Consider the following 26,118-nt stretch of genomic DNA (forward strand, 5'->3'; position numbering starts at 1 on the left):
GACAAATGTTGAGATTAAAAAGGCAAAAGGGCCAGGTTCTTGGGTAATCAGTTTCTTTTAGTTTCTTAGGCTATGGATAGGTCTAAACATTGCTGGGGGGGTGGGGGGTACATTTGGAGATCTTAAGCAAAGATTGGAAAGGAGAAAAACAGGAGGAAAAAGGAATATAAAAGGGAGAGAGGCAGTGATAAATGAAGAAATATGTATAGTGAGAAGCAGTAGAATATTAAACCTAAATAGCAGATAGGTTGCCACTCAACCTTATTGTAGATGAACTACCACTTGTCTTGACTAAGTGATATGCCTCTGTCTTCTCTGCCTTTGGTAGATTTGGAACCAAAATTTAGAAGTTACTTTCAGTCTGTTACTAGATTTATGGCGCAGGCCTTATTCTGCTGCCATCAAATAAATGATACATATGTGTATGTATATATGATAATGGCTGACGTATTTATACTACTCGTGTTTAACTTTTTCAGTGGAATTCAGCATTTTTAAACCCATGAAGTATGTGAAACTTTTTTGTTAGATTTGCCCTTGTATCAGTACATTTTGTGTTGCTGTAACAGAAATACCTGAGACTGGGTAATTTATAAAGAACAGAGGTTTATTTGGCTTACGATTCTGGGACAGCTGCATCTGGCATGGGCCTCAGGATGTTTCTACTCATGGCAGAAAGCGGCAGGCAGCCAGTGGGTGCAAGCAGATCACATGGTGAGAGGAAGCAAGAGAGAGAAAAGAGGTGCCAGGGTCTTTTAAACAACCAGCTCTTGTGGGAACTAATAGAGCGAGAATTCACTCATTAATCCCCCCTACCCCAGGGAGAGCATTAATCCATTCATGAGGGATTGACCCCCATGACTCAATCAGTTTACAACACTGCTGCATTGGGGATCAAATTTCCTCATGAATTCTGGAGGGGACAACACATCCAAACTCCATCAGCCCTCAAATCTTTAATTTGATTTTTTAATTGGTGATAGTAGCCAGTTCTTAGATTTCTTATTGTGGAACTGATAGATGTTTTTCTTCTTTTTCACAGAGAATTTTGTCTAAGGAGTATATACTAGGGGACTTCAAAAGTTTGTGGAAAATGGAATTAAAAAATAAAAATAAAAAATATAAACTTTATTTCTCAACATAAGCTGCAGCAAGTTCAAGACACTTGTAAGCAATACCAGCCAGGTAGTTCATCTCTAAAGAACTGAACATCCTGGGAGTTTAACCATATCAGTGCAATCTTTTTTATATAATTAACCAAAGAAAAACGGGGGCCTTTTAAAGATTTTTTAAGATTCAGAAACAAAAAAGAAGTCAAAGGAGCCAAATTAGCACTATAAGGTGGATGCCTACTGATTTCCCATCCAAACTCTCACAAATTTGTTCTTGTTTGATAAGAGGAATAGCAGGGGCATTGTCATAGTGGAAAAGAACTCTCTGGTGAAACTTTCCCAGATATATTTCTGTTAAAGCTTTGGCTAAATTTCTGAAAACACTCTCATAATAAGTCAGTGTTATCATTCTTTGGCCCTCTGGGAAGTCAACAAGTAAAATGCCTTGAGCATCCCAAAAAACTTTTGCCATGCTCTTTACTCTTGACTGATCTTTTTTTTGCTTTGACTGGACCACTTCCACTTGTTGGTAGCCGTTGTTTTGATTGTGCTTTGTCTTCAGGATTGCACTGATAAAGCCATGTTTAATCTTCTGTTATAATTCTTTGAAAAAATGCTTCAGGATCTTGATCTCACTTGTTTAAAATTTCCATTGAAATTTTAAATGTTTCCGTGTTCCAGTTTGCAGCTGATCTAGGCATAACAGGTTTGGCACCCATTGAGTAGAAAGTTTGCTCAATTGTAATTTTTCAGTCAGAACTGTGTAAGCTGAACCGTTTGAAGTGTCTATAGTGTTGGCTATTTCTGCTGTTAGTCATCCATTCTCTTCAATTAGAGCATGAAAAAGATTAATGTTTTTCTCGCAAATCAGTGTAGATGGTCTGCTGCTGTGGGCTTCATCTTCAACATGGTCTCATTGCTTCTTAAAATGAGTTATCCATTTGTAAACTGCTGATTTCTTTGGGGTATTGTCCCCATAACCTTTTTGTGAAGCATCAATCATTTCACCATTCTTCCAGGCTTCACCATAAATTTGATGTTTGTCGTTGCTTCAATATTAGCAGAATGCACATGCTGTGATAAGGGCTCTTTTCAAACTGTCTTGTTCTTCTTAATGCCTTAAACTAGTCTGTTCAGACATGTTATAGCAAGTTAGTATGAGTTCATTTTGTTGCAAAAAATTTTGGAAATCCATGTATAGTTTTTTCATAATATGCATTTTTCCATGAATTTTTGAAGACTCCTTGTATAATAAGTGTTTAGCTGGTAAATTTAAATCATTTTTTTTATTTGCAAAGCACTTTGTATATTGAGAAAAGCCCCTATCGCAAACTGAAGAGTTATCATATCTAGTAGCAACCTTAGATATTCGATTCATTTGTCTGATTTAATAAACTTGTATAATATCATAAGCTCTTATTAGTAGCAACCTAAGACATTCAGATTTATTTGCTTAGTTTTCTCATGATTTAGAAATCAATGTGTGTTTTTCTGCATTCTAATTGTGAAACAGTCCCTTATATATTTGGAAAAGTTTAGTAAACAATGTGTTCTATTTTGATATCTAGTGGCTCTTAGATTGAATGTTCAGTAACCTGATATTTCTCTGTCTATCCATTTATTTTTTAGTGGTGGGAAGGACAGCTGTTATAATATGATGCAATGTGTTGCTGCTGGGCATCAGATTGTTGCTTTAGCAAATCTAAGACCAGCTGATAACCAAGGTAAGTGTATGCCTTTATGGGAAGTTCTCTGACTGAAAATCCAACTTCATAATTGCATGCTATTATATGCAGTATGCAAAGGTAAAAAAGAACCAGTATATATTTAGCACCTATTTGATTAAAAGTTCTGCATAGGATTTAACATTAAATGTTTTCACTTACATATCCTTTAATCCTCATAAAACCTAGAGAGAATCATTATTACTCTCACTTTTAATAGACAGGGATAATGAAGCTCAGAGTTTTATGAGTTTGTCCAAAGTAAAGTGGCTGGCACAAACTTGCAGAGCTGAGACTTGAACCTTCTTACTTCTGAGTGTGCTGCCATTCCACCACACCACATTTCCAAGTGTTGCAGGAAGATAAGATACAGTCTCATGCTTCAAAGAGCTTGGGAAGTAAGATGTATATTGACAAAAGATAATATATAAAAGTATGTAGTTTAGGTATCTTAGATGTAAGCCAAACATGTGAGACCGAAAGAAGAATAAAGCAATATGTCTGTACTTTCCATTTGTCTATATTAACAAGGACATGCACATGTAATCCACAGACCTCATTTTGGCTACTTTTCTGTTTTCTTCTCAGTGAAATTTCTCCAGTTTGAACCTTAAAAGAAAGAAATATATTCACCAATTTGCTTTTTATATTCTTTTGCTGTGCCTATGTAACCATAGATATTAACTGCTAAACTATAACAGGGAGAAAAGATTCGCCCTTGTTTATGTATTACTGCTTCTCCATGTGGCTTTTCTAGTAAGATCTTTTTAGCATCCCCTTTACTTAACTTCTTTCCAGGATCCATGCTTTTGCTCTACTGTTATTTTAGGATGAATTAAATGAGTACAGTATGTGAAAACATTAATTAGAGTTCCTGACGTGAAGTAGGCATCCTGTAAGTTTCATTGAATCGGGATATAGCACTAAATATTTCCCTTCCTTACTTCCTTCCGGCTGTCAGTCTACTGTGTTTTTATTTTTATATCATTTTACAATTGTTTTCTATTCATTTTGTCTTTGTTTTATATCCCTGAAACGATTGGTTATAACCTTTTTGAGAGAAGAGATCGTAACTTCTATCTTCCTTTAATTGCTCCTCAGCACTTGGGACAGCTCTGTGCCTCTGGTATTTCCCTCAAAGTTTATTGGTGGACAGATGAATAATAAACTCATTGGAATTAGTCCTGAAAAAATGAACAGTTATGTCAGTCAGATATTTGAATTTTCTTTTCTTCTGTGATTAAGGTTCAAGTTATGCTGGAAGCAATGTGGATAAGAATTTAGAAGTATTTTAAAGAAATAGAACAGGTCCTGTGATAAATGCCTACTCTAGGATTTTATTCTGGGATCCTAATGATGAGGAATAGCTGGTTTTTTAGAAGTGAGGTTTTTTGACAGTGGCCTTCTAATTCCAACTTTGAATAAGAAAGAAGAAACTCTTTGACGGAGAGTAGGAACTGTTTTGTAACATCTGTATTATAAAAGAGTGTACAGAATCTCCTTTCAGGCTTATGCTGTTACCAAAGGAAAGGAAATCCCTTAGCCATTGTGGCCAGTCAGGCAAGTGGGTCTTTTAAGCTTTCTATCTTGAGAGGTCTTAAGTATTTAAAAAGTAGACGTTTATATATATATGTATCTATAAATACATATATGATATAATATAATTTCCCTCTCTGGAGTTTATATCTTGTCCTTAGCTTTTCTACATGAGTTATTATACGTATCTTACTACACTTACCTTGTGTGAAATCATTAATGTATAATCTTCTATGTGCTCATGGTTCACCAGCAGGGTGGTTAAATGACAAGCAAAGCATATCTTTAAATTATACCACTCAGTAGAATGAAGACATTTATTTAGAGTATTGTTAGTGAGAAAAAATTCAATAGTCTATAGAATATAATGAAGTTAAAAAGCTAGATAAAAATCAGCTGAAACGATAGTAATTGTAGAAGAGAATAGATGGCTGTGGGTGGGTAGATGAAGAGGGGTTAGCTAATTTTGATTTAACGTCAGCAGGGAGTTGGAGATTATTGATGATTCATTGAGTGACTTGTTTCCCCTCCAAACATGTTGTAAAAGGAAACTTAATGAGGAAGACTGGTAGAGATGATGCCAATGTAGAGCAAAGTTGGTTAGAGAAAATTAATGCTACTGAGTTTTCAGTGGGTATTCTGGAAAGGGATTTATTTCCATCAGTGGGGATAATGTGAACTTATCATAAAATTCATAAAACCATCTCTTTCAGTTTGTAGTAGGAACTTTTGTAGCATGTTAATTGAGGTGTTTCAGGCAACAGTGGAGCCTTTGGTTTTATTTGATCTCTCACTATTGCTGCTATGTAGCTTCCATTAATAAAAGTTATGTTGTAGTTAGGACTAAATGGAGCCTTAAAGGAAAATTATCTTCTAGGTTTTTGAAGCCAGTAGAATGTTCTAATTATTATGTTAACATCAGGATATTTCTTGCTAAGAAGCTCACATTTCTTTGAATAAATTGATTTGATTGTATCAATATGCTTTAAAACTAACAGTCTGTGTCTTCTGAGCAGGGAATTTAATCCATTTACATTTAGGGTTGTTACTGAAAGGTTTTGTCTTACCCCTGGCATATCATCAATTTTCATTCAGATGTTTTAAACTTCTTTTCTTTCTTTCCCTTTTATTGTTTGTCTTTGGTGTTTATTGATTTTTGTAGGTGGGAACATATAGTTTCTTTCTTTCTTTTTTGCATTTTTGTTCTACCAGTGAGTTTTCTTCTTTCTTTTGTATTCATGGTAATGATTATCATTTTTTCGATTCCAAATGTAAGATTCTCTTGAGGATTTCTTATAGGGCTGGTCTTGTGCTGGTGAATGATGGAGTTTGAATGTATTGTCTTCCCAGAACTCATGTGGAAATCTGATCCCTAATATGGCAGTATTGGGAGGTGTTTGAGTCACGGCGGCGGATCCTTCATGAATGGATAATGTTCTCCCTGAGAGTTGGGGTTAATGAGTGAGTTCTTGCTTTATCAGTTCTTGCTAGAGCTGGTTGTTTAAAAGACCCTGGCACTCCCCCCCTCACCTTTCTTCCTCTCACCATGTGATCTGCTTGTAACCACCGGCTGCCTGCTGCTTTCTGCTATAAGTAGAAGCAGCCTGAGGCCCACGCCAGATGCAGCTGTCCCAGAATTGTAAGCCAAATAAGCCTCTGTTCTTTATAAATTACCCTGTTTCAGGTATTCTGTTATAGCAACACAAGATGGACTAATACAGTGAACTTCTGTAGTTTTTGTTTGTCAGGGAAATACACTATTTCTCTTTCATTTCTGAAGGATAGCCTTGTTGGGTATAGTATTCTTGGCTGGCAGATTTTTTCTTTTAGTATTTTGTATATATCATCCTATTCTCTTCCGGCCTGTTGAGTTTCTGTTGAGAAGTCGGCTGTTAGTCTGATGCGGGCTCCCTTATAGGTGAGTTGATGCTTTTCTCTTGCTGTTTTTTGATTCTCTCTTTGTCCTTGAGTTTTGTCAGTTTGACTATAATGTGTCTTGGAGAGGACCTTTTTGATTTGAATCATGTGTCTCCCTATACCAGGAATTTTTCCACTATTATTTTGTTAAATATATTCTCAACGCCTTTTCCTTTCTCCTCACCTTCAGGAACATGCATGATTCTGATGTTTGTGCACTTAAGGTTGTCTGCTTCTCTCTCAGATTTTCTTAATTTTTAAAAATTGTTTTTGTGGTTTTTTTTTTGGTTTGAGTAAGTTATTTCGAAGAGACTGTCTTCAGGATCAGCAGTTCTTTCTTCTGCTTGCTGTAGCCTGCTTCTTAAACTCTCCTTTGTATTTTTTTATTTTATTGAATGACTCCTTTAGATCCACAAGTTCTGCTACATTTTTTTTCCTAAGTATTAATCTCTTTGTTTATATCCTCCTTCATATCCTGAATAGTTTAGCTCAGATCATTGTATTGTTTGTGTCTTCTTGTATCTCATTGATTTTTATGAAGATTTTTACTCAGAATTCATTTTCAGTCATTTCAAGGGTTTCTTGCTCTATGGGGTTTGGTACTTGAGCACTATTGTATTCCTTTGGTGGACTCATATTTTCTTTTTTCTTTTTTTTGTATTGCCAGTATCTCTACATTAATGTCTAGTCATCTGGTAGAGCAGTTGCTTCTTTTATTACTCTTCTTCCCTGGACTCTGCTGATGACTCTACTGTGTCAGCGCCATTGAGTGGTTGATGATCTGTTTGCATAGCAGCAGTAGCAGCCCTTGTGGCAGTGGCAGCTGTGGTGGTGGCATTGGTGGGCTGCCCACGTGGCAGCATTGGCTCTAACAACAGCCATATTCTTGCATGATGAAGGTGGCTGCCTGGTGGTACCAGTGGTAGCAGCAAAGCAGCGGTGGTGGTTGCAGAGCTGTCTGCTTGGTTATGATGTCCACAGTGGCAGCCTGCACAGCTATAGTGCCCACAGTGGCAGTGGGGTTACCTTGTGGTGATGGCAGTGATGTCAGTGGCTGTAACTGCCTCCCTGGTGTCCACAGTGTCCTTGGCAGCAGCGGGGTTGCCTTGTAGAGGCGGCAGCAGCGCTGATAGCTGCAGTGCCACTGCCTCCCTCATGTCTGCAATGTCCTTGGTGGTAATAAGGTTACCTCTCTCACGTTTGCAGTCCTTGGCGGCAGCAGCGTTAATTCATGGTGATGGCAATGGCAGCAGTGGTTGCAGCTGCCTCCTTCAAGTCTGTGGAGCCCATGGCTGCAGTGGCCGGCAACCCGCAGGACTGCTTCTCTGTGGCGAGTTGCTCTATGATGCTTGATGGTTCTGGGACCAGACAGTGGCCTGGCAACAGTGGTGGCACTGGCGATGGGCCCTGTTCAATCTCTTTTTTTTAACTTAATATCATTTTATGAATATTTTCCATGTCATTAAATGATATTCTACAGTAGAACTTCTGATATTTCTTCTTTGGAATATGAATACCCCATGAAATGTAAGTGATCTGCAGATAGGTAAATTTGAGAATTAGTTTATACTCTCTTCCCTTGTCGGAATACCTGGAAACATATTAACCAAGCAATATGTTAAGACACCTTATTTATCATCATTTATTCCCACATTTTATAAACTTATTTGACGTGGAATCCTTTTTTCATCCCATACCTATTAATATCTTATGGAATTTGTATTCTGCAGAATACACTTTAGGAAATGCTCTTCTTCAAAATTATATAATGGCTGCATAGTATTTCATTGTCGGTATATACTATAATTTTTAATTTATTGTAATGTGATGAATATCTTTATAAATAATCTATGTGTATATTCATGATTCTTTTTCTAAAAAAGTAAAATTACAAGATCAAAATGTCTACTCCAGTATATTTCTAAGTTCATTTATACCACCAAAAGGTCTGATGTGTCTCATCTATTTTGAATATTTTACCCATATTGATATTTGTGACATCTTTTGACAACCAGTGATTGTGTTACTGATTACATTTTTATACTGTTTTTATACACATTTGTAAACAATATCGAGTATACGTATGTTTGTATGTTTTGTTTTACATATGTTTGTATGTTTTGTTGGAATACAAAACATACCAGGAGCGTCTAAATTTTTTTAACAATTTATTTATCACTTATTAACTAAGTAGATATTTAATTATGAAAGGTTTTTTCCTAAACGTCTAAATGACTTTGTAAATAACCTTGAATGATTTGAAAAAACAGTTATGTAATAAAATCTGTAATTGCATAAACTAATCAAAATGTATTGGATTCATTACTCTTCTCTTTAAATGTTGTATATAGTTTTAAAAACTTATGTATAATTTTAATCAGCTATAGAGATGAGTAGAGCTGATATGAACTAGATGCAACTACAGACAAATGTGCAATTCTTATATTTTATTTCATTACATAAATGCAGAGACATATATACAGTAAGTTTTTTAAGTTCTGTGTTGACTATTCAGTAAAACCTAGATGGGCTTTTAAATCCACTTTCTATTTCATTGTTTTACTAATTATTTCCATTTTAATTATTGCAGTGGGGTCTGATGAACTGGATAGCTACATGTATCAGACAGTGGGTCATCATGCCATTGACTTGTATGCAGAAGCGATGGCTCTTCCCCTCTATCGCCGAACTATAAGAGGAAGGAGCTTGGATATAGGACAAGTGTATACCAAATGTGAAGGTGATGAGGTTGAAGATCTCTATGAGCTTTTGAAACTTGTTAAGGTATGCAGAGTGACCAATTACATTTATTGAATTTAGTATGTAATTTAGTAAGAAATAATTTACAACTGTTAGTAGTACAGTTATTCTTTAAAAGATGTTTTGTCTTTTTTGGTCAGGAAAAAACCCAAAACTGTTAGTAGCTAGCCTTTACATTGAATGATATTTAAAAATAAGACTTTTGATATAGTTTGGCATCTAGGATTGTCAAAAAATGTTTAATTAAGTTTTCTTTTCCTTAGGATATTGGAACTGTGATGGCCATTCAATCATTTTTAACAAATACTTTTTGAATCCCTACTATATGCTTGGCACATAGTGCTAGGCACTGGACATAGGGCAGTGAATAAATCAGACAAAGGCCTGTTCTGATGGAGCTCACTTTCTAGTGAAAAGGGGCTGACAATAAACAAACAACATGCTTGTTGTGAAAAGTACTATGAGGAAGAATGTAAGTGAGTCAAAGTGATAGCAAATGATGTCAGGTGGTGACTGTGGGGGTGGTGTTAAGTGCAGTGGTCAAGTAAGATCTTCCCGATAAGGTGAAGATTAAGTAGACCTAAAGAAAGTGAGAGACTAAGATTTGCTTAAATCTGGTAGGAGAGGTATGAATTAAATTCTTGTCACTGTGTATAAGAGTTTGGCAGCCATCATATACTCATTGTTAATTTCTCTAGACACAAAATTTAGGAGAGAAAGTGGGGGACTCATCTCTAATAGGTATGACACTCAGTAGATGTTAATTAATGGAGATAATTTTATATTGTGCAATTATCTTTTTGTTCTTATTGGAACCAACTATGTGACTACAATTCAGTATTCTTCCTAAATATGAATTTTTATCCAGTCAACTATAGTCAATTAGTATAAGGAATATCTGATGAAACAGGTAATTTAAGCCAATAGTTCCTGTATATCTTAACATTTTTTCACAAAGGAAAGGAAGATTTCTGTGTCTTCTTCTACCAAGGGGCATTACATTTCACTTTCTCCCTATTCAGAGAGGTTCAGCCTTTTCAGAAGTTATGTCATGAACATGTATCATGAAAATTTCCTAGTCTCAAATAACTACTTCAGTACTATACTTTCAGTTTGATAGTGATCAAAGCTTAATTTCAGTTAAGGATTTTGATTTGAAAAATATATGAAACACTTAAATTCTTCTAAAGTTTGCTTGATTAAAATAGTTCTTATTTTGTATGTCTGAACATTTTTGTTTTTATATAAAAAGGAAACTGATGGAGAAAACATTTAAGAGTAGTTCCATAATTTACATTTTAGTTATGGATAGCACAATAAGTACTTTTCAAAGGAAACAACAGGGAGTTGGTTTCTTCCCTCTGGGAAGATAGATGCTAGTAACAACCATTTTGATTATCAAACAAGGGGGAAGACATAAAAGAATTTTGCTTTTAATGGTTTTCCCTCCATAAGGGTGCAGTTATGAACACTTGACAGCATTCACTTTGAGTTGTGAAATACTGAGTGCAAATCCTGTGTTTTCGAAATTTTTTTTGCAGGTTACAAAGAAACAGGACATTAAATTATTTTTTTTTTTGTCTTTGGAGGCTGGCTGGTACAGCGAACTGAACCCTTGGCCTTGGTGTTACAAGGCCGTACTGTAAGTTTTTATTATAAATCACTGTTACAAAATCGTGGGACTCACACTAGAAGTAATTAATTTGCTTAAAAATCATAAACTTGTTAATTTTGGAGAAGTTCGGTGATAATAACAACCCTCCAAGAAAAGGAAAGAAAGTAAATTACTAATCAATTTAATTAAAAATTAGGCAGATTAGTAGTGATTAAGAAGAAATTTCCTTTTCAATTCATGCTGTCTTTGGAGAAATGGATGCCTTGCCATTACCTTTATAGTAACTGTCAGTTATGACATAATTTAATGCTAATGTTAAATCTTGACAACTTCTGCTTTGGAAACTGGTACATGATAATTATAACTATAGTCGAAAGAGATTTTATCAATGTGTCTGGGACTAAATAGTTTCCTCTTTTCCTGTGTAGAAATATTAATTTTACTATAGGATCTTTTAAGGGCATAAATATCAGAAATATATTGCTTTTATGGAAGAGATTATATAACTAGGCTTTATAGTTTAATCTATTTATGAAACACTGGTGCAAAGATTCCAATAGAGGTTTTACATATTCTAATAAATAATTGATTCATTGTGGAAAGAAACAAATGTAGAAAAGCTATCATTTTTCTACTTAGTCTTGTTTTAAGAAAAGGGTGGAACCATATTTTTTAATGCTTTGAGTGTTAATCGAGTATTGAAAGCATTTAGATTTACTTTCATTCTAAACATTTATTTATAGCAGGTTGCAGTTTTGTGACTTTGTCTTTTTTGTTTTTGTAGCTCTTTCCCCCAAAATATTAGAGCTGATTTTTGAGTTGGAGATGTTCCTTTTTGCAAAGAGTTCAATTTACTAATGCTGAAAAGTAGGAAACACTTGGAAGAATTTACAGTTATAATTTTCCTAATTTTGTAGAAGTCATGGAAACTAATAGAAATATAATAAGCCATGTTTATGTCTTGCAGATTACCAGGTGACTATGACAACTAGAGATATATATCTCAAGCTGTTTGCAAAATATCTGGTTTTCATGTGCCTAATCTTTCATTCTTTAGAATTTCTTTAATATTGGAATATAACTTCAGTTCTCATCAAGTTTAATTTGGCATATAGTCAACCTGTATTATTTCTTGAAAATATAATAATTTTTAAATTCTGTGTGTGTTTTCTTTTCAAGTCACATAAGCAATGTAATTGTTACCAAAAGATGCATGTAAGCACCATATCTCTAGAGAAAATATATGTAAGGATCAACTTTTTTTTTTTTTCTCTCTCTACTGGGTTGGAGCTACTTCTTATTGGATCTGATGTCTTCCTCTTCCTTGGTTTATTCTTTCATTTAAGTGGAATCCATCTTTAAAAAACTGCCTTAGAGGGCCGAGCCCGTGGCGCACTTGGTAGAGTGCTGCGCTGGGAGTGCGGCGACGCTCCTGCCGCGGGTTCGGATCCTATATAGGACTGACCGGTGCACTCACTGGCTGAGTGCCGGTCACGAAAAAACGACAAAAAAAAAAAAAAAAAAAAACTGCCTTAGAGAGGGTACTTTCAATCTTTACGTTTTGAAAATGTTCCTATTCTGCTCTCACATTTTGTTGATACATTGGTTGAATTTAAAATTTTAGGGCAAAAGTCATTTTTTCTCACATCATGGAAGGCATTGCGGTCCTCTAGACTTTTGCTGATGCTGATGTGATTTTTGTTCCTTTCTAGGTGACTTGTTTTTCCTATCTGTTAGCTTTTATGATTGTGTCTTTGTGCTTGGTGTATTGAAATGTCACAATAATGCTATATTAAATATTGAAAGTTGCTTCTCCTGCATTCCTTTCACAACTCTCAATCTGACTTCTTTCTCTCATTGATGTTTCAGGGAGAGGCATGTAATCCAGGTGAAAGCCAGTCACAACATGGCCTTCTTCTGGCCATAGTGATTAAACCAGGGATGGTTTCATTAACCTATGTTGGTTCTAATAAAATGAAACCTAGTATGATGGATGGTTGGCAGGAGATAAGCTCTTTCTCCTTCTATACAGAGAGGTATGTGGATTTGAGACCTAGAACTGCTATAGCCTTTTTTTTGGGGGGGGGGGGGGGAAGAAAACTTGATGTCAAATCTGACACATAAAAAATGGCAGAGTAAATAGAATTGCAGTGTAAGGATGACTCTGGGACATCCTCTTCCACTATTTATTTGATAATTTGCTCCTTTTGATTTTCTCTGGTCCCTTTTCCCGGTATTCTCCACTAGTCAGATATTAGGCCTTCTAGATTGATTCTTCATATCTCTTGTCTTTTCTCACATATTATCCATCTCTATGCCTTTTTGTTGTACATTCCATGCAATTTCCTTTTTAAATTTCCCTATGTTATGGTTGATTTTTTTTTTTTTTTAATTTTAGCAATCGTATTTTCAATAGCCAAGAACTTTTCTAGTCCATTGATTGTTCCTTTTTGTCACAACGTGTTATAGATGCAGCATCCCTACATACCTCTTAAAATACAAATAAGAGATTTTAAACATTATCTTTTGTTCTCTGAAATATTGCTGTTTTCTTTGGGGGTGCTTTTTCCTATGTTTTCTTCTCTCCCATGTTGTAGGCTTTTCTCAAATGTCTGGGTTGCCTGTTCATATCTAAGAATAAGGCAAGCGGAAAGCTGACTGTGAACACCTTTGACTTTAGAGTTTTTCCAGCCTCACATCTTACATCTGTCACACCTGGAGTTCAGGATAGTGTGGCCTAGTTTGGTTAATTTCTTGGCTTTATTCTCTTCCACACAAACAGTAGATTATGGCTTCCTCTGCTGATTTATCAGCTGTCATTCCTTTTTTATCTGCTTTCTGACTCAAGAAATTAATTGAAATCTTTTTTCCATTGGTGGCTTCCTCCTGTTCTCATTTTTGCAGAATCTTACCTTTGCTTTCATTTTAATGGAATCTGTTGATCCAGAAATCTGTGTTAATTTTATTCTAATGGAATATATTTAATATACTTCCCTGAATTGACTATTTAATTTTAGTCTTCCTCTTTTAATTTTTGGTACTTTTCTCTTCTCATGTTCTTTTTCCCATTAGGCATCTTATCTTGGTATTAACCTTAAATTCCTTAATAAATATTTGTATTTTAATTTGAATACAACAATAAATGAATAATTTCCTTTTTTCTATTCTTTTTTAAATGGCGTATTTCCTTTTGAAAGAATGGTTCTTTGTAAATAAATGTTTAGTTTTTTGAAAAAATTAAATTTTAATTGAATATTTTTAGAAAACATTAATTGCCTCTTTATTTTCTTTACATTGTTTAGAATTATTTTGATTACAAGAGACAGAAAGTCATATTCAAGCTAGTTTAAATAAAAGAGAATTTACTTTTATTTATTTATTTATTTTTGACAAGAAGTTGGGATTTTATTTTAGTTACAAAAGTAAACATTATACAAATTTAGAAAGACCTGACTTAGGATGTTGAAAGCTCGTTTTGGCTGCTTTATGAGGAAGGGGGCAAGAAAGGAGAAAGCAGGGAGGCCAGATAAAAGGCTATTCTAATAGTCCAGGAGAGAGATGTTGATGATTCGGACTAGGATTATAGAAATGGAAATCAAGAAAAATGGTCAGATTTGGTATATATTTTTGAGGTTGTGCTGACAGGAATTACTCATGGATTGGACATGGAGTGTAAGGAAAGGAAATTTTGGTTTGTACAGCTAGAAGGATAGCTGTATCACTTACTGAGATGGAGAAGACTTGGAGGTGGTAGTGGGGTTTGGGTGTCGTGGGTGGATCAGTAATTATGTTTGAGAAATATTAAATTTGAGATACCTATTATATATATCTCATTAGAGACACCAAGAAGGCAGTTGGAGCTCAGGGGAGAGATGTGGGTGCACTGTAGATGGCAATTTGCCAATCATCAGATGGCACCTGTAGAATTGGATAAGATGGGCTCTGTCAGTTTGCTAGGGCTACCATAAGAAAGTCCCACAGGCTGGATGGCTTAAACAGAAATTTACTTTTTCACAGTTTTAGAGGCTACACTTCTGAGGTCAAGGCATTGGCAGGCTAAATTTCTTCTGAGGCCTTTCTCCCTGGCTCATAGATGGCTATCTTCTCCCTCTGTGTCTGTTTATGTTCTAATCTCCTCAAAAAGAGAATTTATTGACAATAATTTAAAGGCAAGTTTAGCTTCAAGTAAGCTAGATATAGGACACAAATTTTATAATCAAAGACTGGGTTTTTTTTGTTTTGTTTTTGTTTCCCTTTCTAGCCTCTACTTTCTGTTGACTCTATTCTTATTCAGGACCCTTGCAGTTAAGGGATGGCTACCAGTGACATTCTTCTTGGTTCAAATCTAGAAGGAAAAGCTCCATTCTTCTCAAATAGCTCAAAGGAAAATCCAGCTATGTTTCATTGTCATAACTATGTTTCATTGGCCTGACTTGTATTGTCCTGAGCCAGTTGTTGTTGGAAAAATATGATTTCATTTGATTGGCCAGGCCTAGATCATGTGCCTATTCCTGGAGTGAGAGATAGAGTCATAATTACTGGGACCAGATTTACTAGGAGTGAGGGAAGGGTGGATCTTCAAATATAAATCAGGCTGTTGCTGATAGAAGAGTGAACTGTGTGGCAAGGGGACAAAGAACAACATGTTTTCTGAAAATTAATGGGTTCTAATTGCTTACAAACTTGGGAATCATCCTAGATGATACTTTCACTAATTCCCTCCCTCTGTCCCTTTTGCTTTTCCTCTCTTCTTTCTTCCCTTCATTTCTTCCTTCCTTCCTTTCTCCCTTCATTCTTATCTTCTTTCAAAAACAGTTGGCCATTGGGGCCACAGCAATGAGCTTAGAGTCTAGTACCTGCATATTCAGTTGCTCATGATTTCTTGACCTTTATATCCTATAGGCATGGTAAACTCAACAAGTTCAAAACTTATTTATTATCATCCTACATAAACTTATTTCCTGTATTTTCTTAGTTAAAAGCATCATCGTTTACTCCATCAGACCTAAGTCAAGACCTGGGCCTTGCTACTAGACTTCTGCTTTTTCTCAGCCCCTTTCCCCACCCGCTTTTCCTCAACCACTGCCATTGTATGTCTAGAACCTGTTCATAATACTTCTATGACTTCTAAAATCTGACACTTTGACCTCATTCTCACCATTACTGGTTTTTCATGTGTCCTGTTAAGAGTTTCCTAACCAGTCAGTTTGCCTTTAGTATTGCCTTATGCTCTATCCAGCCCTTCTACCAGATTCTTGTCAGTCTATATGTATAAATGCATAAATTTATATTAAGATATAGTTCAAGCACATTATCCTGATACGGAAAGCACTTTAGGAAAAGGCCCTTGCAAACCAACTAGTCTGATCCTGCCATTCTCGTACAAGCTTCTAAGATCAAGTTATAATGAATCAAGTTTCCAGGAGATTGCTTTTCATGTCTGAGTCTTTGTCTTTGCTTTTCTGTACCCTCATCTCTTTGTTCTTCTGAAGAACCTCTTCTCACCTCATGCCTTTTGTGACATCTGCCCTAATTTACCTTCTTCCTATCCCTTCCATGGCAGCTTGTCTCTTCCTCTGTTGTGGTTCTACTGTGGTGCATCACTAGGATTGTTTATGTGGCTGTCTCTCCTGCTAAATTGTGATTCTCTCAAAGGCATGCTCAGTGACATTCATTTTTGAATTTCTTGTGCCTAGCAGAATTCCTGGCATGTGGAGGTTCTTAAAGGATTGTTGGACAAATTAGTTTAGTCTAAAGTTCATCAAATTATTTCTTATCTAATAATTTAATGCAGGAGAGCCACAACATTGTTACAATATACTATGTAAAACCATTGATAAATTTATTTTGTCTTTGTTTTTCCATTTAGAATCTTAAATGCAATGGGCATCATAGTGAAAGTTTTCAGAGTAAGATATCCTATCAGATTTGGCAGTGTAACCTCTCTAACTGTACCAAGAATAATTTCCAGATGCAGACTATTTTATAAAAATGCTGAACAAATACTTTTTCAAATGATCTTTAGTATCTGTATTTTAGAAAACCTGCTTATGGTGGAAAATTACTTTGTGAATCGGTTTTCACTTCAGATCTTGGGGGAAAAAACCCTAGATCATTGAGTAGCTCTCAGACAAGTCAAAAGAGTTTGGAGTTCTTGGGGTTAAAAACCCTAGATCATTTGTGTGACTCTGAGGCAAATTCAAAGGGTTAGGATGGCCTAAGATTTTCAGGGAGGACCCAGACACAGTGCTAATTAAACAGTCACATAGCCCTGTACAGATTGCTGCTGGCTCTTCAGCACTGCACAGCTTGCCTCAAGCCCTGTCAGTTTCCAAGATTTTGGACATTAAACCTGGCCCCTTGGCACAAGAAATGCTTGTCTCATATTGATTCCGGACTCCAAGCAGAAGAGTTGGCATTGGAACAGACCAGTGTCATTTTTGCTCCCAGGTGCAGCTTTATTGAGATTGTGCCATGTCTGGCCCTTTCAAATGATAAAGTCAAGCATGCATGAAGAAGTACATTATGAAAGGTCTGTCTGGAAATAAAATGTTAGACTGTACTTGTCAATTATTATAGTTTCTAAACTTATCAAGTGTTCGGAGTTTTTATCTATAGATTACCCCGAAAGCCTAGAAAACATGACTCCCTTATTTTGGCAAAACTTTCATCCTGTCTCCTAAACCTTGGACTTTCTCCACTTGGTATCAATGATTGTGTGTGTGTATTGCACATACACACATATACTCTTTCTTTTTATCTTTCTCCTGATTCATTGCCTTTCTATAAATTCACCAATTTACTTACTTTCATATCTTGTATTTCTTTCATCTATGAACTATGGATTTCTTCCTATCATTTACTCTGTATATTTTGAAGTGTGTTGGATAGGTTTGACTTCTCTTTCAAATGTCTTTCTTTGTGCTTTTCAGCCTCTGGTATCGGTGTCCCATTGACTTGTTTTCTTTTTTCCTGACTATGCTACCATTTATTTTCAAAAAAAATTTTTGTAGATGTTTACTTTGGAGTTCTGTTGTCTAAGATGCTGGATGTATGTTTCTGTCCTATAGTCCTTTACTTCATTTTTAGACCTGTTGTTTGTCTTGTTTTTGCTATATTATCTATTAAATGGCTGAGAACACAGTACTAAGATTGATAAGTATAAACTGCTTTATTCCCTTACTTCCTTACATATTTTTGGAGCACAGGACTTTATTGGTGGTTGTATAACAATATGATGATCATGAATGGATCTTTTTATATAGGTTTTCCTTTTTAAATTCAGTATGTCCTCAATCAGAAAATTCATAGTGCTGAAGTCATAAAATAGTCATACAAAGCATTATCAATAAATGTTTGGAGGGTTTTTTTCTTTTTTTGGTAAGAGATGATTTAATAGGGGCTTGCTCTGTGACATGCTGATGAATGAGAAAATATTGAGTGAATGAAAAGGATATCTTAGTGGACCTTGACTTTTCCTGTAATTTTAAGCTATGCTACTATCATTTAGAGACATCTTATGTCTTTCATTCGGCAAATAACTCAATGCTTATAATGTACCAGTACTGGAAACTGGAAAGTAAAAAAGTGTATGAGACATAGTCTCTGCTCTTACAGACTCTGAGGAGATAAGGCACATACACAGAGAAACTAATACAGGTACAGTTGCTATTAGTGTGTGCAATTAAAGGGTTATGGGGATTCAGAAGAGAATAAAATCTCCTGTATTGGGGGATCAAGAGAGGCCTTATGAGGGAAATTCCATTTGATATCCTTGAAGGATGTTTGATTTTGATAGAGGCAGGCATGGGAGAATGACTAAGAGAATGTTGCAAAATTAAGGGCAAAGCTTAGCCAAAGTCAAGGAAGCAAAGGGAAATAAAGAGTGGTTCAATTTGACTAGAGTTTTGAGTTTGAGGAGTAGTGGAAAATAAGACTGTAAAGATTGAAAATAAAAAAGAAGAGTTTCTTAAATTTTAGGTCAAGGATTGTTCAGGTAATGGAAAGACTCTAAGACAGTGTTTTTGCAAACTCAATTTAATGGGTCACAACCATTGTTTTTTGTCAATGAAAGAGACTAGAATAAAATAGAAAATATCAAAGTGCATTGTACATAGTAAAGTAAATTATCATTTTGTGTAATGTATTGTGGATGCTTTTGTATATATACACATATGTTATGTGTGTGCTAGACTTTTTCATTATTTATATTTCTTACTGTTATATAAGTTCTTTTGGTCAAACAAGTTTGAAAGCCACTACCCTGAAGGATTTGCAGAGGGATGATATAGAACTGTTGGGTTGGAAGATAACTTCAAGGTGATCAGGTTGAACCACTAATAATGCAGGAAATGGATTAGAGAAGTGCAACTCTGTAGATGAATTCAGATTGAAAACTAAGATACTAAACTAGCTGAAAGGTTATGAGAATCTAATCTGGAGGAATAACAATGGGAAAGGTGAAGAGGAGATAATGAGGGCTTGATGATGGTATTTATATAAATAGTGACAAGAAGTCTATATAAGGTACCTTATAAATTGACGGTTTCGTGGCTAATTTATACAGCTTTCATGGGGAAATATTGATAATCAAAGTGAATTATGATAGCTTTATATTACAAATATTGTGATCCTAAATTTACAGCATCTTATCTTTGTTGTCTCTTTAGTGTGGTGCTGGATGGTAAAGAAGATACTTCATATCAATCTGAATTCATTTAATCAAGATTAACTCATAATAAATTTTGGTCTTGACAGTCATTTTTATTGAACATTTAACATTTTCTTCATAGAGTTATATGAAGCAAATATCAACTAAAATATTTTATCCTTTTTAGAAAGCACCTAAAGATTCACAAAAAGAATCAAAATGTATGATTTTAATGTATTTTAACATCATATTAATCCATGTAGATGAGATTCAGATTATTATTATAATTACACAAAAATTATTTACTGGTAAATCAAGCAAAATATAAAGTCTTAATAGATTCTGTATCCTTTTGGGCATCATATAAGATTGAACCAGGCTTTAGGCCTGTAAATTAATTGACCCTTTGTTTTCTACTTAGGGGCTTTCTCTAGTTTCTCACCCTCTTTGATTTGTCCTGCAAGGTTAGTCTTTTTAAAGGGTAGATCTAATCAAATTTCTCTCTTCATCAAAAATTTTCATTGCTTACCACTGATCTGTTAGGTGCTCTGCAATATGACTTCAACTTACCTTTCATCTTTTCTCAGATTCCCCTACATTGAACTTACGTTCCACCTAAACTAGATTATTGTCAGAACTCATTCTTCCCCACATAATCCTTGTCTTTCCTGTATAATGCTGTGTTTTAGTCAGGAATAACGTCCTCCCCAAATCCTTCTTTCCCATGGCATCTCTTTCTTGATGTTTTCTTTGATTCACCCCCATTGAATGGATTAATCTTCCTTCCTTGAACCTTCATATCACACTGTAGCTCTCTTATAGTACTAAATCTACCTCGATGTACAAAGCTACTGGTTTTTAAAGATTGTAAGTAACTTGAGGGGTAGGGGTTGTATTTCATTCTTTTTTATTTTTTATGGGACTCCATGCAACTCCTGGACTATCACAGGCATTACGTTGAACTCTGCTCCTCTGGAGTTCAGTAATTTCATCTGTAAAAATATTGCTAATATCTTTTGTCTTGTTTATCTGTTTTGAGAACAAATGAGAACATGTATGAGAGCCTATGTAGGTTTCTAGAAAGAAAGATGCTGTGTAAATTAGTATTTTTTTTTTCCTTAGCTTGTCAACTTCATGTCAGTCTCTGGTCTTCCTTCTCTTTTATTCCCTAGCTTCCAAAATAATTCAGTAAAGTTATGTCATTTTTTTTTTTTTTTTTTTTTTAACACACAGAGTTCCATTAGTATATTGATATTAAGTTGTGCTGCAAGTGGCATTGAGATGAGTGTAATTCTTCTTGACTTTATTAGTGAGTTAATGCAGAGAAGGAAAAGAATGGTAATTGTTCAGATTGTGAAAGAGGTTTTAATGGGGGCAAATTTATATTATAAATTGGATTGAATTTATTCTTCCTCATTTGTTGCCTATAATTTTTGGCCATCTTTAGTCTTTTTTTTTTTAGACTCTTCCAGACAGATAATTAAGTCTTCTAAGAGACATGTGGATTTAATATTTCCTATCTAGTTTCCTATATGAGTAAACAGAGGCATGGGCCATATCAAAAAGAGATAAAGAGGTGAAACCAAAGATGACAAAGTTTCTAACTTAATAGATGTTTTCTTTTCATTTAGATTTATTTTGGCATGTTCTTTTAGGATTTAATTCTGTGCTTATCTTTAAAATCTAAGCAGTGTATTTTCTATTAAATCATTTGTAAAAAGCCTCAAGCAAGGACTTCCACTTGAAAGTTAGATGAACTGAGTTTGGAGAATTTAGACTTTTTAAAGAGTATATGAAGAATTAAAAGATTTAAAAAATGGCTCTTTGAATGTCCAGAGGCAGTAGAATGGGGCTATTGTGTATGCTTCTTTGTGAAAAAACAATTACTTCCCAACACCAGCAGAATTATATTGTAGCATTTATAGTGCTGGGCCATGTAGTCACTTTGTGTACTTGCACACAGTTGGTGCTCAATGAGCAGTTGTTAAATTAAACTTACTGAACAAAGTTAAACCTTGACAAAATTCAGCTAATATTGATCCTCATAGATATCTATAAAAATACACTGACAAATCAGAAGAGTCAGAAACTATTTACTGACATTTATTTCTTTTTCTTGTGAAGAATTCTCTGCTGTCTACTATAGTTTTGGGTTGTAGAGCCATTGAAATGGCCTGTGGTCTATTTCAAGACCAGTTTCCTTGTGGACTCATTCCTAGGTAGTAATTTTGCCATGAGGTGGGATGGGTAGGGAGAATCATCATCATTTGATAAATCACCCATGGTCTTCCCTTTTGAGCCTTTCATAATTTTGCTCCTTTAAACATTTTTATTGGTCTTATAGCCATTTTTGTAACTTCTTTTACCCTCATTCAAGTTCTTCTGATTTTGAGAGGTCATATAACCTGAACTTGATCATAGAAATCTAATAAGAATCAGGCTAGTAAACTCTAGTGTAGCATAATGTGATACTTTAAGACAGGATTTCTTAATTGTGAAGGAAGGGTGGTCTTGAACTTTTTGAAATTATATGCAAATTTTTGTGTATGTAAATTTTTCTGAGGAGAGGTTCAAATTTTTTATCGTAGTCTCACAGTGGTCTTTTCTTTTCAAAAGTTTACTGCTGTTTTAACCATCAATCTCAGAAAGCTTTATAGCCTGGGAGTATTCATGACTACTCTAGGTAGGAATTATTTGTCCTCCAAGTTTGTAGCACATGCTATGCTATGTACTATGAGATTAGAGAGGTCTTCTGGGACTTTCAAAAGTGGAGAGTCACATGGAGGTGTAGCACCTGATAGCAGATGAAAATGTAGTGCTTCTCTGAAGAAAGATACTAAGGTCTTGGCTGGCCAGCTAGCTCAGTTGGTTAGAACATGGTCCTGATAACACTGAGGTCTGGGATTCGATGCCTGTGCTGGCCAAAAAAAATATATATATATATATATATTAAAATCTTAAAGAGAAGAGATTGTAGTTGGCTTGTTAAAATTTCAGGTAAGAAGTGATGGAGACCCTAGAAGGGGCAACAGGCTTGGAGACCTGGCTGGTTCTAAGTATGCCTTTGGATTTTATGTTGAAAGAGAGAAGGATAGCGATCCAAAAGGCATTGCTCCTGATTTCTTCAAGTATAGCTTTCTTTTTTTGAATTTCTATTGCATTTAGTTACTTTTGTGGATAGTTACTATATTTGCCTTGCATATATAATACATCCTCTCTGTTAGTTTATAACCTCTTGAAGGCAGAGACTGTGTGTTTTTCAACTTTTGATACTCTTCAGTGCTCATAATGGTACCTTTTCCATAAGAGGTTTCAAAATTTTTTGTTGTATATTTGCTCTAGAGATGTTGAGCATCATATCACATAGACAACTTTCTGGTGATATCCAAGGGTGAAATTTCTCCCTGGAGTTAGTATTTGTAATAGATTTTGCCTTACCATAACTATTGCACAGTTTTTATTGTATAAGCACTGCAAATCATGCAACTCATTTTAGTTTCCTTTTGCATTGTTAGAAAACCCAGAGCCATGTGATTTTTTTCAATTATTTTTGTCTTATTGTAATTATAATTATAATTGCTACTTATGTTGCACTGTCTTCCAGGCACTGTTATAAGCTCTTTACATGTATATTCTGATTTATTCTTATGTCAACCCTTGTTTATTATCCCTGTTTTGTATTTAAATAAACTGAGATACAGAGAGGTTAAGTAATTTCTCCAGGGTTACACCACTAGAAAATGGTAGAACGTGTACTTTTAAACACTACATTCTGCTGCCTCCCAGCATTGCATTTGTGTTAATTCATGTAGATGTTACTGTATAACAACACATATGTAGTATGTATATAAACCAATAAGGCATGAGTAGATTTACAGAGAGTCAGAGGGGCAGGGGTATGGTTTGATAAGTGGGCTTGGGTTTATTAAATCATGGATCAAAGTGATCTGTTTTAGATCTCATTTTAGAACTCTCAGTATAATTTTAGGTCATTGCTACTGAAAGTGTGGTGTTGGGGTTAGTCTGATGCTAGTCCATGAAGTGTTTGTTATTGGTCCAAGATAAGCTACATACAGAAATTGAAAATAAGTATTTAGAAAATTTTGTAGTAATTTGGAAGAGTAATTTTATATCTGTTGAATCTAATAATAAAAATTTGGCCTTGTATTTTGTACCTCTTAAAAATTTTATTCTTCTTATAATTCATTTTTATTGTATTTTACAAAAGTATCTTTGAATGTTTGGAATTTTTTTAAAAAGTGCTCCTTAATTGGCCCTTAAAACAGTTTGAGAAGCACAGTTCTAGGAAACAGCTTTGCAGGTTTTTAAACTATGGTTTGTTTGAAGAAAAAACCCCAAAAACATGGCCTGTAGTTTGAAATTACATTCTAATCTAAACCTGTTTCTGAAGATGTATTAGGGATTAGTATATTTGGCTACTTGGTCAGTTTCTTGGTTCTGTAGGAAGAGGCCCTAAATTGAATTGATTTGGGTAGGGGGCCATTTTTCATTTTTTTTCTTATACTTCTCAAGAATGGTGCATTTTAACTAAGTCCTTGATTAAGATAATAGCATGAGGAACTTGTCTACGATTATCCATAGTTATAGCCTCCTTCTTTGATTTATCAAAATAACTATAAAACAATTCAGATTTCTTAAATATGTTCAGATTGTTCCCTGGAATAACAGAGAAGACAACAACAATAAAACTTTGCTGATGATGCCATCTTAGAACCATAGGTTTTTCCATTTATGGAAAGCAAAGGTAGCTTCAGAGAGATAATATTTACAATCTCGGTTCAGTTTTTAATTTTTTTTTTTTTCTTTTTGGGTGGTGTGGGAAATCTTCTAAAATATAATATGTTGTAAAATAGGCTAATGTAGAGTTACCAACCCTAAGAGGGTTTTTGAATGTCTGTACAATTACCATCTTCTCTAAAATAATCTTGTACTGGTAAGATTAACATTTGATGGTGTAGCATTTAATGGGCAATCTCTCGGTATTTTTTGGATGTTTAAAAGCATGCCTCCAAATAGAGATATGGGCTAAGGATCTGAATGGGCATCTGAGAAAGAAATTCAAGTGACCAAAAAATGTGCAACCTCAACTAACTAAAAAATGCAAGCTATCACTATGGCAGGAATAAGAAATGATGTTGGTCGTTGGTGAAATAGGTACCCTTATATGCTTACAGCAGACCTATAAATTGGTTTAGCCTTTCTGGAGGGTGATTTGGCAGAACTCATTGGACAGGAAAAATACATTCCCTCTTTACCAAGCAATTCCACTTTGGAGAATGTATAATAAGGAAATAGTTAAACATATATGTGAAGATTTAGAGATGATTAGCAATCTAAATTTTGATGCTGTATGGCATCAAAATTGAACTTGCAGAAATACATTTGTATATATTTTTAAGAGAAGAAAATAGATTACCAAATACTCTGTGCAGTATAATAACAGTTTTGGAAAACGTATTTGTGTAAGTATATCCGTAGAAAAGTATCTGAAGGATATATTTTAAGTTTGTAGGTAGACAGTGTTAAGAGTGTATAATTTTTGAACATTTGAATTTTTGGATATTTTCCTCTAATGAGCATGTATTCTTTTGAAGCTTCTTCGTTGAAGATTTGGCCTCTATTTTAAAATGCACAGAATAGTATAGGGGGAAAGGAAAATGATAATCAACAGGATGTCGGCCATTCCCCAGGTCCTTTCTAAAGGTTCATGAGGAGCCTGTTTTTCTTTCAGAGCTGGTTCTTGAAAGCTATGTTTGAAAGATTTTTTTTTTTTTAATTTTTTTAAATTTTTGTTGTGGCAAATGCCTATCGTTTCCAAACAAGAAAGCCAATGTCTCAGTTAGGTGTGTGGAATTATTTTCATTCACTCGCAGTCCTGTTGTGTTAATACCGAATAAGCAGAGACAGTCTGACTGGTGGTGAAAGATGGTAAGTCAGCCTCAGGGCTTTTCCTGGTCAGTCCTAAACCTCTGATTGCCACTTTTTCCTAATTTCCCATTTCCAGGGCATCACTAGAGTGACCTTGCTTGCTGAATATGATGCTCTGCATCTCCAAGATTTTCACATGCATTTTAAAGTGGGCAGCCAGGCGATTGTTTACAGGACTCCAAATGAACTGTGCACTCACAGCAAGTTTGATAAACACACATTTCCTCCTTTTATCAGTGAGATTGCAGAATGTGAAGTATGAGTTTCCAGTTTTACTCATTCCCCTCAACCCTTTTCCTGTTTAAAAACTTAGACATACTAATTGGATGCTGATCTGTCCCTGTTTTTCATTCTGCTTACTGGTAGTTGACGGCTTATCCCAATACTTAACCTAGGCAAGTTTTGGCAAACTTTCAAAAATAAACTTTCCATGTGTTCAACTTAAAGGAGATTCATCCCAAGGAATGGAATGTGAGCACTAATTAACAGTAATAACTGCTAATCACTTGCTTTTTATGCTCCTTTAGGAGCACTGCTATTATCCAATGTAGTTAAGTAAAATGCTTGTATATGAATCAAAAATGCTGCATCCTTTTAGCAGCTATTGCTCACAATCAAGCTTTGCATAAATTAGAGTTAACTAAAATTGATTTTAATATGCCACACTTCTACAATAGTAAACTAAAATATCCAGTTAATTATCTGGAACATTAAAAAGATAGTACTTGATTTTTTTGTGTGCAATCATCCTTGTGGTAGATGGAAAACAATATTGCAAATAAATTTTCTCAATTCACAACACATTCTCTCAGATTTCTTTGAAATGCATGTGACTCTTCATAGTCACAGCAGCAC

General features: G+C 34.9%; 1 protein-coding gene across 3 annotated transcripts in view; it reads left to right on the top strand.

Moving 5' to 3' along the window:
* The window catches only part of DPH6 (diphthamine biosynthesis 6), a 183,002-nt gene that overhangs the window by 2,623 nt on the left and 154,261 nt on the right, over nucleotides 1-26,118 (top strand). Inside the window, exons 2-4 of one of the 3 annotated variants that reach the window (XM_063089817.1) lie at nucleotides 2,742-2,836; nucleotides 8,880-9,073; nucleotides 25,340-25,525. In XM_063089817.1, the coding sequence (XP_062945887.1) occupies nucleotides 2,742-2,836; nucleotides 8,880-9,073; nucleotides 25,340-25,525 (475 nt within the window). Of the gene's footprint in view, nucleotides 1-1,103; nucleotides 1,186-2,741; nucleotides 2,837-8,879; nucleotides 9,074-25,339; nucleotides 25,526-26,118 lie in introns of those variants that run through there. The other 2 variants (XM_063089816.1, XM_063089815.1) reach the window with 2 other exon arrangements.

Source organism: Cynocephalus volans, chromosome 3, assembly GCF_027409185.1.
Source record: "Cynocephalus volans isolate mCynVol1 chromosome 3, mCynVol1.pri, whole genome shotgun sequence".
NCBI classification, from domain to species: Eukaryota; Metazoa; Chordata; class Mammalia; order Dermoptera; family Cynocephalidae; genus Cynocephalus; species Cynocephalus volans.